Source organism: Pseudochaenichthys georgianus, chromosome 5 (assembly GCF_902827115.2).
Source record: "Pseudochaenichthys georgianus chromosome 5, fPseGeo1.2, whole genome shotgun sequence".
In the NCBI taxonomy this organism is placed as follows: Eukaryota; Metazoa; Chordata; class Actinopteri; order Perciformes; family Channichthyidae; genus Pseudochaenichthys; species Pseudochaenichthys georgianus.
Genome location: NC_047507.1, coordinates 43,796,266 through 43,814,381, shown reverse-complemented (window position 1 = coordinate 43,814,381; position 18,116 = coordinate 43,796,266). Strand labels below are relative to the sequence as shown.

The window sequence follows — 18,116 nt, the reverse complement described above, 5'->3', positions numbered from 1 at the left end:
CCACCAAACAATGTGATTTATCTCCACCTCCCCAAAAGAACCAACATCTGACACGGTGTGAGACGTCTTTTTTAGCTGTTCTGTCGTCATTTCCTGCTCTTCTTCCTGCAGTCAGTCAGGATGAATATTAATACGGGGTGTTTCTTTGACTTTGATTGTGATTTATAAAGGGCAACCGGTGTAGGACGTGCCGCACGCATCGGAAAATGTCTGTGCGTATTTATTTGCTTTGTCCTACGTAAGCAACCTTCCCACGTGAATCCTACGCAAGGCTTTATAAATGAGGCCCCTGAACACATCATTTTATTTCATATTAAGACATTTAATAATGTTTTTCTTAGAAACACAGTTTGATTTGGAGGGGAACTCTGAGCTAGTTAGCACTACTTGCTACTTACCGGTGGATTTGCCGTGGTTCTTCTCACAGTTTGGACAGTGATATATGTCAATATCTGGAGCGTCATCTTCATCCACCTCAACACAGCTGAAACAGAAGCATGGTTTAAAGGTTAGGAATGTGAGCATAAAGAGCGTTCTGCAGAGCATGTGGACGCTGCTGGGCTCTGAGGTCTCTGTCTGCTGTCATGGTGACAGCATGCATGTTTCAGTTGTAACCATTATTTTAATGATCAAAACATCTCTGGGCTGTGAAAACTGAGTAGCCACCCTGAAAGTCCCGCCCACCTGAGAGGTTTGTGTCAGAATCGCAAACAAAAAATGACCGAGCCCAAAGAGAGAGCTGCAGCGTAGCCGCAGAGCCCCCATAGAGAGCAAACGTCTGATCATTGAGAAAGAAGCAAAGGAAACTGCAAACAATAAGAGATGTTAGAAAAAGAAAAAATACTTAACATAATTACACAAATGATATACTTATACTTTTGAAATTACATTATCTTTGCTTGACTTAAAAAAAAAAAAAAAAGGGTTATCAAACTCTTATTGTGCTTGATACTGAGAAAGACACACACTGCTGGTGGCCTTAATCACATTATGAAGTCAAACAAAACTCTATGCTGGAGCTGCAAAGTTTCAAGTTATCAACTTAAAGGGGACCTGTGCTGTCTAAGACGCTGTCTTATTCCAGCCAGCAGGTGGTGCTGTTACTTTTTGTTTCTTCTTCTTTTGTTAGTACCAGCCAATGGGAAAGACTTACATTAAAAACACAGGAAGTGATACCCACATGTGAGTCGTGGTTGAAAGGGACAGAGAGGAGAAATATCATTGTTTGAATCTGCATCCATCCTTCTTTGCGATGTTGTTGAAAGCATTGCTTGTAAGTATTTTTGGCTTTTGTACGTATTCTTAAGAGGATATCAACGATTATTTTGAGGTTTCAATGTTTAAGTAGATTGCTATTCATTGATGTTTGATGTATGGTTAGCACATGTTTTGTAGTGTGTATTACACAGCACTTTTGCATGTAAACATTTGATATGCATATGTTGTGATGTTTGTGAGTGACGTAATTAACCGTTGTATTCTATATTTCTGCATCACAGCTAAGTGTCTAATTTCAATGTATATTATGTTTCTTTCAGTTTTACTCTGTTGACTTGTGGATGTAAACATCTTATTAAAGAAGATAAACGCTTGCCACTTGTCGAGGAGTTATCTGTCTGCATATCTGTACTCATAACGACAGTGAGGGCAGAACAGGAACTATTATGCAAAATGCACTTTTTAATGTCTTTTATACATAAACATGTGTCCCCGGTGTGTAAGGAGACTTCACAAAGTTTCAGAAAATACAACCCTCTCTCTTTTCCTCCTTACCCACATCTCTAAAAGAACGGGGGTGCAAACGAGCAGATCCAGTATTTTTCTCCTCTGACGTCAATGGCGAAATGTGGCACATGTGATACGTCCCAACCTATCATCTCCGTATACAGTCGTCTAGCGGAATCCCCTCCCCCAGCTGTGTGTCTGTGTATTTAGCAGGATGTCTGCAGGAGGGACTTAGAGTAAAGTTGTTATATATAATCCATATAATGACACTGTTCTAGCGGTAAACACTTAAGAAAGCACACGTCAGATAACATGACGTAGAAAAGATCACTTTTGCCATTTATGTGCTAAAGTTTTACTTTTAAGTTTGACTTGCTTGTAAGCGCTTTGAGCACCAGGAAAAGTTCTTTATAAATGTAATGTATTATTATTATTAAGTAGCCCCGTTAGCCCGTTTCACTAAGTGTTGATTTTAGACTCTTGGTGTTGGACTTCTGTTCCGTGTAGGTAAAATGGTTAATATCGTCTGTTGGCTGAGTTTCTTCCCGTTAAGTGGGTATGCATCATTAATAGGTTGTTAAATGTTAAGAAGCCTTGAGATGCTGTTTCTAGCAAGATGTTGCGTCTGCCCCTAGGTCTGCCCCCGGGAGTCTCACAATAATAAGAGCGCTGTTAGGAGAGATGACGAGTGGCATTCACAGTGGCCAATCAGAGTGGTACTCAAACCGGATACGTCCCACGGGATGAGGGTTCCCAACCAACCAGAATTGTTTAAACTAAGGAAGTAGCGTAATCCATATACCGATAGCAGCACCATTTGTCCAGCGGCTTAACGGTATACCGATACCGTCCAATCGGCTGCCGGGAATGACTTAGTACCGGTTCTCGATACCCATCCCTAGGTCTCACTAAAAAATCTATTAGAAAGCTGCAGCTGATTCAGAACGCCGCTGCTCGAGTCCTCACTAACACTAAGAAAGTGGATCACATCACTCCTGTTCTGAAGTCTTTACACTGGCTTCCTGTGTGTCAAAGAATAGATTTCAAAATACTGCTGCTGGTTTATAAAGCACTGAATGGTTTAGGCCCAAAATACATGTCTGACCTCCTGCTAAACTATGAACCATCCAGATCTCTCAGGTCTTCAGGGACTGGTCAGCTTCCTGTCCCCAGAGTCAGAACTGAACATGGAGAAGCAGCGTTTAGTTATTATGCTCCAAACATCTGGAACAAACTCCCAGAGACCTGCAGGTCCGCTGCAACTCTGACTACTTTTAAATCCAGGCTGAAGACTTTTCTTTGTGTCGCTGCTTTTAATTGATATATTCATATCTTAAACTGCACTGTAACTTTTATTCACATATTTTTTCTTTTAATGTTTATTTTATTATCTTTGCTTTTTAATGATTGTTTTTAAATGCCATTTGCTTAATGTCTTTCATTTGTCTAAAGCACTTTGAATTGCCTTGTGTTGAAAAGTGTGTGACAACCCTGTGGTTGTCCACCAGGTGGTGCTGCTGTAACCTGTGTGTTTCTTGTAATCAGCAGTGATGGGACCCACCTGTGGCACTTGATTCCAGTAGATAAGAGGGCTGCAGCACAGGCTCTCCCTCTCTCTCAGCTGCCCTGCTCGGTGCAGCAGGACACCGCTCCTCTGTGTGTTTTATTGTTGGTTGTAACCACTGTGTTGGGTAAAATAAACGATTGTTTTGGGCAACTCCTGTGTGGAACTGTTGTCCTTATGTTGCAAGCAGAGCCAGCTTGTAACAGGTGCTATATAAATAAACTTGCCTTGCCTTTGCATATGAAACTTTGTTTAACATTTTGTTTAACAGCTTCATCTGAGTTAAGCATAAAGACTGGAAACTGGTGGTTAACTGCTTAAATAATTTTCTTTTACCTTTTAGGGGGCAAAAGAAGCCCAAAACGCTTTATACAGCTATTAACAACCTGATTTGGAACAACACAAGCTTCAATAGCACCAAAGGTTTGTTGCCAACTGTATATCAGAGGTCGTCTGCTGATGAGTTCTGTGGAAAGGGTTGGTGAGAGAGTTGAGACTGAGCCCAGAATTTAAAGAAAATTGAGCTGCAGAGTTACACATGTTCTGCAATAAACACAATCATTTAATACAATGCTAATATTGAACAATACTGACTTGCATTGCTATTGGTTGTACTCACAGCTGTACAGCTAGCCGCTTGTGGAGGACTCCAGTGACACACAATGAGTGCCAGGGAGACATTTAGACCCGGTTTAAAGGAGGACGATACGGTTGTATCCGCATAGTTTATATTGCGTATAGCCCTTTCGTTTACACAAGGCCGTAACAAAACAATAGAAACGGACCCCGCAAACGATAACGGGTCCCAAGGTGGATAGATCTGCAAACGGAACGCTCTGGCGGGGGCAAACGGCTCCGTTTGTACGCCTCTAAGCGATCATTTCCCTCTCCCCACCTCTCCTGCTCAGAGATCAGCTGCTGGGCTGTCAGGAGAGGGGGAGGAAAAGAGAGGCTCCGTTTATTATTATTATTATTATTATTATACAGAGAACAGAGTCGTTATCAATTAGTTTTAAAGCTCAATAAATAACAAAGAAGACCTCTGACCAGCACTTTTCTAATTTTGTCCGGAAGATTTAAACTTTAACGGACATGTTTTTGTGTTTTTCATCTGCTGGTGGACTACCGGAGAGCATTACAGCAGGAGCACACAGCAGCAGCAGCAGCGCCACTTACAGGCCTGGCATATGTACTACAGCGTATCCAACGGTCTCATGTGAACGGACACGTTTATTGAGCCGAATGCGTGTGAACGGAAGACTTTTTTGAAAACGCATACGGTGCGCAAGCGTTCCCGTATAAATGGGGTCTCAGACTGCTTTATATGCAGGGGTGCACATAACCTGTTTGCCCTGGTTCTCAAAGGAGCACCTGGAGATGTTGCTTGGTGCTCATCCTTAAAATGAAATAAACCGTAACTTTTGAGGGGTCTTGACTTTATTTGCCAGACACACGGTACTGAACACACGTGCAAAGGTGAACACTGGACACACATGCAGAGGTGAACACAGGACACACATGCAGAGGTGAACACTGGACACACATGCAGAGGTGAACACAAGACAACATTAGCACGACCAGTAATCAAGCTGTCATCACTCCCCTCCTGACTGTTCTCCTCTCTGTCAGACATGGTAGCTGAAGATGTAGGCTACTTCTTCCTCTCTGGTTGAGTCTGCCATTAGCTGCTTGCATCCACAAGTCAACAGCTGGGTTTGGGTCGAAAGTCTCTGTCATCTTAGACAAGTGGATGTAATCAAATAAGTATGTGAACATAACCAATAACCTACCATAGCCAATAACAAATTAATGTAACTTATTTGATTTGTGTTGTTCATTCATATATATTTATGCATTATTTTTTTAATCTCTCCAGTTTTAAAGGATATGTCTGGTTTACTGTCCTATAGTTTACATTGGAATGATTTCACACCTCTTTATCCTAATAATTATAAAGGAGTGCCTTGAAAATATGTGTTTACATAAATTGTGACCAAACGGTTTGAACTTAGATTAAAGTGAACTATCTAAACCCTCAGAGTCCTTTACCTCACTGAGCTGTAGTATCAGCCTCAGTCTGACTGGAGAGGACTCTCCTCCACATCATTGTAGAAACATCTTCTTCTTACATCCGTTAGAGCAGCTAGCACCAGATGCTAATAACAACAGCGGAGCGCCGGTACCGGGCGGTGCGCCCTTCTCTCTCTCCCTCGCTCACTCGCATTTTGGCTGCGAGCTGCGGGCGCCAGATAAGCCAACATCCCCCATTTTCATCACTTACAGCGCCCATCGTACAGGGCAGATGAAACGTGTAACCGGGGTGAAAAGGGTGTTACATTTACTTAATTATGAATGTTGTTACATCAAGGCCGAAAATTAGGATGAGCACCAACTGTCAAAAATGTTTTTTTCCCTCCCAGAGCTGCCAGCGCAGCGCCTCCTTTTTTTGGCGGAGGTGCGCATGCGCACCTGCGCACCAGTTATGTGCAGCCCTGTTTATATGAGATCTGTTCTCTAGTAACTGATCGGTATTTACTGTATCCCCTATTATGAATTATTTGGGAAGTACTCATTAATGATTTGTGGATTATGAAGTCCTTTCTGATTCGATCATCACAAATGTAATAGTTGACTATTTGTTAGCTACTTTATAAATTATGATTAGGAGTACCACTGCCAGTTACTTCCTTATCTCTTCCTCGTTTGTTTCCTGCTTTTTGATTCCAGTTCTTATACATGGGCTCAGATCAGTCTCAAAGTAAATAAATGCACACAGAAGGACTCACAAATGTAATTCGTGTAAAAGCGCTTTTTGTGTGTGAGTCTGCATTTGTGTGTGGATTTTTGAGACTCCCCTGACGACACTAGATTCACAAATTATTCACAACCCCCCCCTGCCACCTCTGTAGTACACATTTAATAAACAATTCATCATTTGTTGTAGACCCAAATAAATAAAATAAAATAATAACTCATTTTCAAAAAAAGATAAAAGCTATTCTTAAAATGGATGAACGAACAATAGATTAATATTTCTTTGAGTCCACATAAGAAATAAAAATAATTGAGAAAAGAAAAAGAGATAATGTTATCTAACAAAACCCAGTTTGATTAACATTCCCTGGATTGCACACTTTGTTTGTGTGTGTGGATTTGTACAAAAAAGCTGTTCCTGCTGACAGACATTAAATCCGTCTCTCTTTATTTGTATTGTGTTCATAATAGAAATGAATTGGAGATCATGAGAAATGTTTCCTATAAATGAACACAATGTTTGTCCACTATCAAGTAGTCACATATTTTTGACTAGATTATACATTAACAAATAAAATAACAGTATAAACTGAGGAGTGATTCCCTTTAATCTGTTATCTTGCGCTTTTTGATAGAGCTTATAGTTAGGGCTGATTAGATTCAGCCCCTAGTTTTGCTGCTATAGGCTTAGACTGTCGGGGGACACCTTACTTCGTCCTTCTCTCTGTCTGCACCTGTGTACTCATGTTCCGAATAACCCGGCTTCCCCAACATTTCTTTTTGGTGTCTATCTGCGCCGGGATCCTGAGTCATGGCTGATCCTGTTGCTGCACTGAAAAAGGTGCAACGACTGTCATTTAATCAAAATATATTTAGAAAATTGGTCTAATTAAGAATCATGGTTTCCGTTTGCCCAGAAGCAAAACACACCCCCCCTGAAATAACTTAAAAACAATATTTAACCTAAATCGTTATTTTCACTTTAAAGCATGTCACATGACCACGTGACGTACAAAGCAAGGTGACTTCAAGATTTGCTGCAGCCGCCATTACACCGCTACCCACTGTCTGTGAGAGTGTCTGACCCAAAAACACTTTTAAATAAGGTAAGGATTTGAAATGGTTGTTTTTTTTGTTTTAAACTATGTTTAAATGTTTATCCATTTAGTGTCGTGTTAAGATAAACAACTCATGTACCATCTGTCTTTGTATTTGGCTATGTGTTAGCAAAGTGTAACCACATGTAACCATTTATTTTAAGGATGGCTTAACCAGATAATTTTCATACATTTATCATGCAAGTGGCAATTTTGTGTTGTGTCGGTTTGACTAGCGAAAAGTTTAAATAGTTGCAAATGTTATATTGGTTTCACATAAGGTATTTTATATGGGGCTATGGTTTAGCAAGTTTAGCCACGTGTTAGCTAGTTTTTAAGCTAACCAGGTCATTTTCATAAATGTATCATGCATGGGGTGAACTTCTGTTGTGTCAGTTTGACTAGTGAAAAGGTTGAATTGTTGCGAACGTTATTTATTTTTATATACGTTGAAATGCATATAACTGTGAGTGGCATGGGCCTTTGGAGTAAAATGAGTGTTTAATTCAAGCTTGTTTATGAACAGGGGCTGGGGCTAAACAGAGCACATAGAACAACGCTAACTTAATCAGCATCGCATGTCTTCATCAAAAAAATCTATTTAAAATGCGTGCTCCGCTCATAAAAAAACCTGCAGCAACGCTTCTGCCCATTCACTTTGAATGGGGTGACGTCACGCTTTGCCGAACTGCATTGTGGGAGCAAAGCGTATTGTATGAATTGTAAGGTGTCCTTGGGTGCTTTGAAAGGCGCCTCTAAATATAATGAATTATCATTATTATTTATCATTATCTGAAACGATGTAATACCTTTTTTAACTTTTTCCAGTCACTTGCCCCATGCATTCAGCAGCAGCAGGCCTTTCACTTTGATTTTATCCCGTTATGAAATGTCATAATTTCGACAATAAAGAAATGCTACATAAACGTTACACAGATATGCCGGTAATGAATATTACATTTTGTGAGGAAACTTTTCCACCAATAATTCCAATAAGTATTACAAAAAGTATTCACTTCAGGTTTACGAAAGTAACTATAATCAAATGTAACGCAAGCTGAATACAGTTACTTGAATTTTGTATTCTGATTACGTAACGCCGTTACATGTATTCTGTAACAACCCAACCCTGGCAGTAGGCTAAATAAAGGGGTGATAGACAGGTGTTCACATTACATTACATGTTACTTGTTAGACGCTTTTATCCAAAGCGATTTACATACTCAATACTAGGAATGGGTGTCGAGAACCGGTACTAAGTCAGTACCGACACCCGATTAGATGGTATCGATATACGTTAAGCCGCTGGACAAACGGTGCTGCTATCGGTATATGTGTTACGCTACTTCCTTAGTATAAACTAGGGATGGGAACGATTAATCGAATATTCGAAATTATTCAGGTATTCGAATATGAGAATGAGTTATGAATATTTTTCAAATTTTTTCTAACTAATGGACAATTTTCGATTTAAACCTCGATTTTTTTCTGTTTTTTTCTAAACAAACCAGACCAAGGCAACATTTAAATACATATTTTCTTTATTAACACAATACAAATAAATGAGATTACCAAGTAGTCTAGGCCTATGTGAACAAATCAGTTGTTCAAGAATAAAAAAAATAAAATAAAAACAGCACCACGGCACTTGGCTGTCATTTATGCGTAAAGATTTTTTTTAAATCAAACTGAAAAAAAAATCTCTTGTAGGCCATCCCTGAAAAAACTTGTAAAATGAAATACAACAAATAATAAATAATGATAATGAATAATAAAAAAATACCCTCAAACAAAATAACATCCGTTTAACTTTCTGGGAAGTTGTCTTTCCACAGACCTTACACAGAACAGTTGTGTGTTCTATGTATGACCGCTTGTACCCGAACCACTTCCATACAACTGAAGTAGCACCTTTTTTAGGAATGAGTTCTTCATCTGTGTTCGTGGACATTGTTATGGTACGTCTGTCGGTGAAGCGGTGAATGTGATTGTAGTAGGCTATGTGACTACCCGATCTGCAGCTCTGCACATGCGCACAGTGTTATAAATTAAAATCAATGTTTTGATGGCATAAAGTACCTTAAACATACCGTCAGTTTAAATGCTGTTTTATACTGAAAACCAGAAGTTCTCGTGCGCAGTTGTTAAGCTTTTATTCTGAAAATCCTTCATCTCCGGTTAGCATTTAGCATGTGGCTAATATACCATTTACTATAGAGGTGAATTTAGTAGCGATATGACACGGAGTGTTGCACACCGAAACCTACTGATTTCAACACTACAACTACTGTATAGACGTCGAGATATTATTATTGCTGAATATTAAATGAAGGTACAGTTTATTTGAATACGTTTGTTTACAGACGTGGGTAGCATGAGACAACAACCGGAACTACCAGAAATGAAACCAGCCGTGAAGTTTTTCCTGTATTGAGTATTGATTACAGCGTTCAAAACCATATAAAATGAAAAGTCATGAAAGAGATAAGGAGGAGAAAAGGCGTGTTTAGTTATATATGTAATGTACAATGTCTGAGTCCTCTGTTATGCTCAACAACGAACAACGAACACAGCATAACAACAGCAGATCGGGCAAAGCTACAGATCGGGTAGTCACAGGCAATGTGGCTGAGTTTTGTGCGCGTTCTGGAAAGTGAGAGAGTAAGCTACTACGGAGTCCCTTAAAGCAAAACAAATCTGCGGAGTCTAGAAATGTTTTAAAATCGTGATTTTTCGGTTCAGCCATTTCACAAACCGTAGGAAAGTAAAAATGCAAATTAATCGTGAAAACCGAAAAAATCGCCCAGCCCTACGACAGTGCCATAGCTAAATGTGTTAGGTCTAAAGGTATTTTGCTCCGCTCACCGGTCCCTCACAGTGGGCAGAGCTGCAGGTGCTGATCTCTCTCTCGCACGTCCGGTTATACTTCACTCACGTTTATGCCCAAATCCATCAGAAAACCAAGTTATGTTTTAAGTATGCACTATATTGGTTTTTTGAAACCGATACCGATAACTTCCTGCTTCTCAAGACCGATACCGATAACCGATAATAATATTATATATATATATATATATATATATATATATATTAAATGTACCTGTAGTTTGTGCACACCTGGTGGTAAAAAAAAGACTAGTAGTGAGCAAATGACATGATCATTACTAGGGCTGTGGCGATACACTAATCTCACGATACGATACGATACACGATATTCAGCCAACGATACGATATATATATCACGATATTCAGCCAACGATACGATTCGATACGATTCGATATAAATCGATACACTTATATCATTTTCTGAAAGATTTTAAACGGACAGTGGGATTTTGGTGACATCTTGTGAGTGTTCCATTGACTTGGATTGAATTAATTCAACTGAAAACTGAAAGCATCCATTATACAATATATGGCTCTGACAGAGAGTCTCCAGCTTGCAAATACTGGACAAAATTAATCAAAAGATGTGGTGAGAAAATTTGTTTCATTTATTGAAACAGTGCAAACTCTAGCTGTAAAGTGCAGTATCACAATGGACAATGGAGAATGAAAAGGTGCAGCAGGTGGCGGAACACGGGGGATTTGAATGGGACTTGTTAGAAATTAAAATCAATGTTTTGATGGCATAAAGTACCATAAACATACCGTCAGTTTAAATGCTGTTTTATACTGAAAAACCAGAAGTTGTTGTGCACAACCAGTTGTTGAGCTTTTATTCTGAAAATCCTTCATCTCCGGTTAGCATTTAGCATGTGGCTAATATACAATTTCCTATAGGAGGTGAATTTAGTAGCGATATGACACGGAGTGTTGCACACCGAAACCTACTGATTTCAACACTACAACTATAGACGTCGAGATATTATTATTGCTGAATATTAAATGAAGTTACAGTTTATTTGAATACGTTTGTTTACAGACGTGGGTAGCATGACACAACATTCGGAACTACCGGAAATGAAACCAGCCGTGAGGTATTTTTGGAGTATTGATTACAGCGTTTAAAATGTATTAAATGAAAAGTCATGAAAGAGATAAGGAGGAGAAAAGGCGTGTTTAGTTATATATTTAATGTGCAATGTCTGAATCCTCTGTAATGCGCAACAACGAACATTGGAGACGTGGAGGGCCGATCCCCAGCAGCGCCAACCGGCCCACAGGGAGGATTCAGCAGAGGATATTTAACAGCTGGAAAGGTGGAGCTCGCTCTCTTCCCTTCGCTCACGAGAGCCAGAACACAGCTGTTTTTCTGACTGAACCATCTTCTGCTTGTAACATTACCGCGCTTTTTATTAATTAAAGTATACATTTGAACATTCTCAGAGACTCACTTAGTCTCCTTTTTAAAGCTTCTCTCCTGGACGCGAGTATAACGAACACAGTTATCAGACTTAATGTATCGATACCCGCGGCTGAAATATCGATACTTTCTCGGAAAATTAAATATCGATATATATCGCAAGATCGATTAAATTGCACAGCCCTAATCATTACTACTATGAACAAAACAAAGCCAAGAACAGTTTTGACTCTTCAAAGTGACCATATTTATTTTCCCAAATAAAGTTCTTGCCTTTTTCAAAAGCCTCGTCGATAGCGATAGGTAAAAGCCCCGGTGCCTTTGCAGCTGGCTTTGGATTCGCCGCTAGTTTAGCAGCGCAGACGTCTTCGTACGCTTTTAACACACCATCGTAGCGATGGCGATGTTTCAGGTGACTAATCAGGTTGGAAGCAGGGCTCGAGCTTAAGGACGTCCCGTCGTCCCGGGGCTGAAAAAAATAGTGTCGGGGAGGATAAAAAATAATTTTGGGACGAATTTGGGACGAGAGTTAAAATAAAAATATCCTGCTAACTCTACTACAAACGGCGATGAAAATGAAACCGACTGCACGTTTTGTGTAGCACACAGTTATTAAACCTCCTTGTCAACATAAACACACACGCACAAAACATTTAGCAACCAGCGAAATACACACACATGTAGCCACTGCTGTGCCGCTGGCTGTCAGCCAGCCGCCCAGCTGGCTGTGCCCGCGAATTCCTGGTCCGCAAATTCGCGCTCTCTATGGTCTAGCCAGATTCATATAATATGGCTCTGGGTCTAGCTATGTACTGAGTGTGTGTATTTCGCGGGTTGAGTGATGTACAATGACAATGGCATCCCGTGGAGGAATTCTGAAATGTTTTACCGTTACATCACAAAAACGCACAGCAGAACCAGACCCTGGAGCACCGGCCTCTTTATTTACTTCATCCCCTATGAGTAATAAGGCTGAGATGAGAACCCTCCATCGTATTTAGTCCTTAGCAATATGCTGCGCCTCTCCCCATGTAGGGATGGGTACCGAGCCCCGGTATTAAACGGGCCCCGGGCCGGAATTATTAAAGACAGTGGTAACGTTAAGCTCCGACGTTATCAGACTTTTTATCGGTACTGGAGACATTTAAAAATATATGTCACAGGGCTCGACATTAAGGATGGCCCCGGGCCATCTAGCATTTAGCATTTAGCTCGGGCAATGAAGCCTCACCTGCCCGATCAGGGCAATCTATTATGCCAGTATCATGCAGCTCGCGGATCCAGTAATGAGTGACCCGACAGTAAAAACTAAACATATCTATAACTAGTTTAGGTAGTTTGAGAAGTAATTAAAATAGCTACGTGTCACGTGTGATATTCTAACCTGAAGTGTGTGTTTTGTCCGCTCACCGCTGCATGTGGTTATGCAGAGCTGTGTGTCGACTCGTCAGCAGCAGGTGATCTCTCTCTCCCGTCAGATTAGACTTCACTCGCGTTTATGTTCCATATCGATCAGATCCAGCTAGTTCTAGCTAATGATATGACTACCTGCTTATTAAAAGACACCTAAACAATAAGTGTCCACTATGCAACCGGGTGAGGCCGCAAAGTATAGCACAGCATTATGCATTTGTTTACATGCCCACCGGAACCCTGAGGCATTACCAACAGATCAACGCACAATCAACCCATACAGGACATCTCTTTCTCCACATTAAGTGTTAGACATTAGAGTTGACTATTCTTGTCTGTCACATAAGTGGCGCAACTGAATACTACCCGGACAATGAATCGAATGCAACACATTTTCGCGGGAATTTCAGTTTGTTACGGATTCTGATGCTGAATACATAATGATCAAATAATTGAAGTCAGAGTGTATTACAATGTTTCTTAGTCCACCAAAGCAAGGTGAACAACCTGGAAAGAAGAGAAAAGACTGAGCTGTAGCCCCCCCCGAAAAAAGAGAATCAAAGTCATAGGTATGTGCCCAATAATATTTTCTTCAAAGTAAATATTCAATATTTTTTCTTCATAAGTAAATATGGGCATAACATGTTTTAATAGATAATTTTTTTATGGTGGGCCAGAGACAGGAATATAATTTCACATTTGTTAGTGATATAAATGATTTTTTATGGTGGTTCCAGAGACAGGGATTATAATTTGACATTTTGTATGTGTTTGCAGATGTGCTCATCAAGCACCTGGAGAAAAGATTCCAAGATCTCCAGAAAGGGAGTGTCCCTTCAAAATGTTCCATCTTCAACCCCAGTCAGAGGGCCATTGAGTCCGTTGAATCAGCAAACACAAACAAGAAGAAGTGAAATTAAGAAATAAAATTGAAATTGTACAATATAATATCGTGGTGGTTCATCTTATAATTCTAGAGAATGCACCAGACAACATCTAAGACATGCAGGTCCCCAAACCTTTCGTGAGTCATTTCGTCCGCGCGCATTTTTTCAGGGCCATCTCTATTGGACTCAGGGCCACTGTAAATTAGCTTAGATAGCCCACAGGGCCATCTCCCCAAAATCCTTAATGTCATGCACTGTGTCATATGTATTATTGCTACATACACATTATATCGCAGTTTTAGTTTCACCAACTCCGTTTCTAATATGCAATAAGACTAAAACATGCGTCTATGATGTATTTTCGAGCTTTCCAATCCAGATGAGATCTCTCTGTCCGTCTATGTGCGAGGGGGCGGGGCCGTTTGTAAGGTCTCCTGACTGTGTTACAGGACTGTCATCCTGGTTAGTGGTTACTCTGGGTTCTGTCTTCAGGACACAGTGTTGGAATTTTTTTTGATAATTGGATGGGACTTGATTGGATTCAATATTAGAGTAATTTTCTCGTTTGTGTGGTTGGTTTATATATATAACGTTTGTATATTTAACTATATTTGGCCTTTGTTTATGTGATGAATGATTTACTTAAAATAAAAGGTTGATGATTTGTATGATGTTTTATTTATGTTAAAGGTCACTTTGAATGATTTTACTAATTATAATGTAATTCGGGACGGTCCACATTAATTTCGGGACGGCTTGGATTGTATTTTCGGGACGGTTTCCGGGAGGATGGGGAAAAAAGTTAGTCGAGAGGCCCTGGTTGGAAGTATATAAGCTCGTTTGCCTTTTTTCCTCCTCGTGGAACTTCTGCATTTGCATTTGTTAATACAAATAGCAAGCGAACTATCTAACTCTGAAACAGTCCCCATACTACCGACGACATGTTTGTTTACTGTCCTGGCTTCATGGCCCGCACACCATTTACGTCACAGCCAGGCATGAGGGAGCATTAGGGAGCGCTGGATTTGTGAAAAACTCCCTTCTTCCTAAACCACTAATACCACAGTACTGGCAAAACGGGAGGAGCCGAGTGAAAAACAAGCGCCCCTCATCCCAATCCACCCACACCGCAGGATTTTTTTCTTTTTTTTTTTACCAAAAAAATATATTGTATATTTTTCGGGGCTATTAATACTTTTTATCGGTTTATCAGGATGACGTCATAATTCCTAATATCGGGCCGATAATTATCGTGCACCACTAGTTTTTAAGCCTGAAAAGCTCTAGGTCTATAGCTGTCAACTGTTCAAACTGTGATCACCAGTTCAATACATTTGACAAATTCGACTTGGTTTTCTATACTTATTTTGAACATGTATTTATTTACATTTCGGTTAATCGGTTAACCATTTTTTTGGGGGTCGAATATTCGAATATACATTTACTTTCAAATTCCCATCCCTAGTATAAAACCATTCTGGTTGTTTGGGAAACCCTCATCCCGTTTTGATGTATCCGGTTGAGAGCCCTCTGATTGGCCACTGTAAATGCCACTCGTCATTTCTCTCAACATCGCTATTATTATTGTTGTGAGACTCCTGCAGGCATGGCTGACAGAGCGAAGTGGATCGAAAGTCTGGGTGCACTTTAAAAAATGTAGTGGCGATGGTGCAATCTATGTACTCAATTAGTTACTTGTACAGTGTAGCACCTCATTCCAGAACTCCAGCTTACAGCCCTCGACCTGCCTAAGACCAGTAATCGAGGAATTGTAAGCCCTCCCACTATTTTCCAAGAGGGCGTTGCCAGATTTTCAATTTCAGGTTTTTAACCAGGGAGATGGCGCTTCATTCACAAATACAGAAAGACAAGTTTCATGGACTTGCAGTTGTGTTTGAAGAGCATTGAACACATCAATATTTTAGATCAACTAAGTATCTAATCTTGTAATTCAATAATATATAGTCTTTATATAGTAAATAATCATAATGTAATGTTTACATTACACTTTTATTTGTTATGCTCATACTTTTACCTTTACAATTGTTTGCTTTAATATACAGTATATTTTTTTGTATATGTGTTTGCTTCCTCCTGCTCCCTTTCGCACACATACTGTATGATTTATTATTAAAAAACAGGTCTGATTTTAAGACTATTTCTGCGCTCATAAAGAATGATAAGAATAAGAATAATGCGTATTGAACTGGTTTCATTAATTTGTGAGTTTATTTAACACTAGAACCGCCAATCGGGTGTGTTGTGTGTGGTGCAATGTAACTTTTTCCAATAAAATATTAAAGTCTCCCAGTCCGGACTTTTCCTGAAAGTGGTGGTTATGTGTTATGTTATGTGTTATGTTATGTTGTGTGTTAAAAATTGCATTCCAATAGCGGGATTGACGGTGTTTAGGTAGGCCTATACAAAAACCTCTGGCGGTTCTAGTGTTAAGGTAATTAGGTACTGTAGAAGCCCTTTTTTATCAGTAACGAATTTAGCAGTTGAACATAAAAGTCCAAGCTAACACTTGCAATGACAGTGTTGTTCTAACTGTAAGCTTGTTCACTCCATTGCGGCTTTCACACCAGCGCTTTCAGGTTCTAGCTTCCGAGCGGTGAGCTTTGCTGGTTCAGCTCCGGTTTCCCTTTTCAGCTCCCGCTCTGTTCACACGGCCCAACTGGCCGCCCCAGAGTGCCCCTGCTGCGTCATGACGTCACCGTTTATATAAGCTGATTTGCTCCCCAACGGCACCCATTACGGCGCTCACACAACAACAAAACTGCGTCGGGTCGATGATCGTGTTGCTTTTAATCACACGAAGCCAGAATAAATTGAAATAACGCCTTTTCCCAACCTTATACTTTGCTCCAGAGTGCCGTGGTTCATTGTTTATTAATGTGTTTCTGCAGAATTTACCGACCGCTGCAGTGCTGGCTGCTCTTCCACGGGAGTTTATTCTCCCGTTAGCTCCCGGTTTAGCTCACACTGCAGCGGCCCGCTCTAAAGTATTCACTGTCCGACTCACCCAAGCAGCTGATGCATAGCCCCAGTTCCCCTTAGCCTAAGTGAATGTGTGTCAGTCTGAATTGACGCTGTTTGGTATCAACAACGCTGTTATGAAAGTTTCTCTGGTATAAAACGGGTGATGTTAGCATAGCAACCGAAGCTAAACTGACTACTTGCATCCGATAGCTGCAATAATCAACACAACACGTCTGCCTCTCTCTAGGGCTGCACGATTCTTGCTCAATGTTGAATCACGATTTTCCTCCATAAGAATTGAGATCACGATTCTCACACGATTCTCATCGTTTCAATGAAATATGTATTGCACTCTTACTCTTAGACGTCACGTCTCTCTTGTAACAAAAACATAACTTTGTCTTTAGTCTGTAGTTGCTGAACATTACAAACATGTAAACTACATTCAAAATGTGGAACCTGGAGCCAACTATTGTGGCTCTTGAAACGGACACCATCAACATCAAAGTGCGTTGACTTAAATCCAAGTCTCAGTTTCTTGGCTTTAAACAAAGTGCTGACTTAAACTCAAGTCCTCTCTGGTAACAAAACATACAGTAAACTAAAATAAAGATATTGCTGCTGCCTGAGTGCTTGAACATAAAAAATAGAATTGTTGCAGCTTTATAATAACAAAATGTAAACGTTGCAGTAGCACCTGTCCACAGTGACAGGAACACCCAACTACTGTACAACAACACCAACCTGTTTGTTACAGGGAGGAATGCACTTCAGTTACTCAAATACCTCACCACAGTGCTGAATATAAAAACAAAACAGTCACAGCTTTAGAATAATAATATAAAAAAAAGCCTAGCCGGCTAGCACCCAGTTCAACTACTGCACTTAAAGGTTCTTGTACTGAAAAAACATAAACTTAAACAAAGTGCCAGACTCCACTGAGTAGTAATGTCACTGAATCAAAAGGATTAACTTAATACTGCAGTCAGTACTGAATATAAAAACGGAACAGAACATAAAGTTACAGCTTCAGAATAAATGTAAATAAAGCCTAGCTGCCTAGCTACTAGCACAGTCCATCTACTTTTTTCGGCACAAGCACAACTTCCCTCTCACTCTCGCCAGAGTCGACAGAGTTTACTTTGACGCGGGGGGGGTGAGCAGCAGAGGTGGGGAGAGGCGGGGCTATTGCCTCATCATTATCAGAAAATGATCGTATAGGGCATACACACGGAGCCGTTGGACCCCCCAGAGCGTTGCGTATGCCGTTCTATCCACCTTGGGACCCGTTATCGTTTCCTCAGTCGTTTAGTGCCGTATTCGGTCGTCCTCGTGTGGCCCGAACGGTCTATATGACACTAACAGTAACGCAAACGACCGTTTCATCC

General features: G+C 40.3%; 1 protein-coding gene across 1 annotated transcript in view; it reads right to left on the bottom strand.

Annotated features, from left to right (window-relative positions):
- Positions 1 to 18,116, bottom strand: part of phf2 (PHD finger protein 2) — a 120,637-nt gene that overhangs the window by 40,926 nt on the left and 61,595 nt on the right. Inside the window, 1 exon segment of the mRNA XM_071203241.1 lies at positions 399 to 484. Within this exon segment, the coding sequence (XP_071059342.1) occupies positions 399 to 484 (86 nt within the window).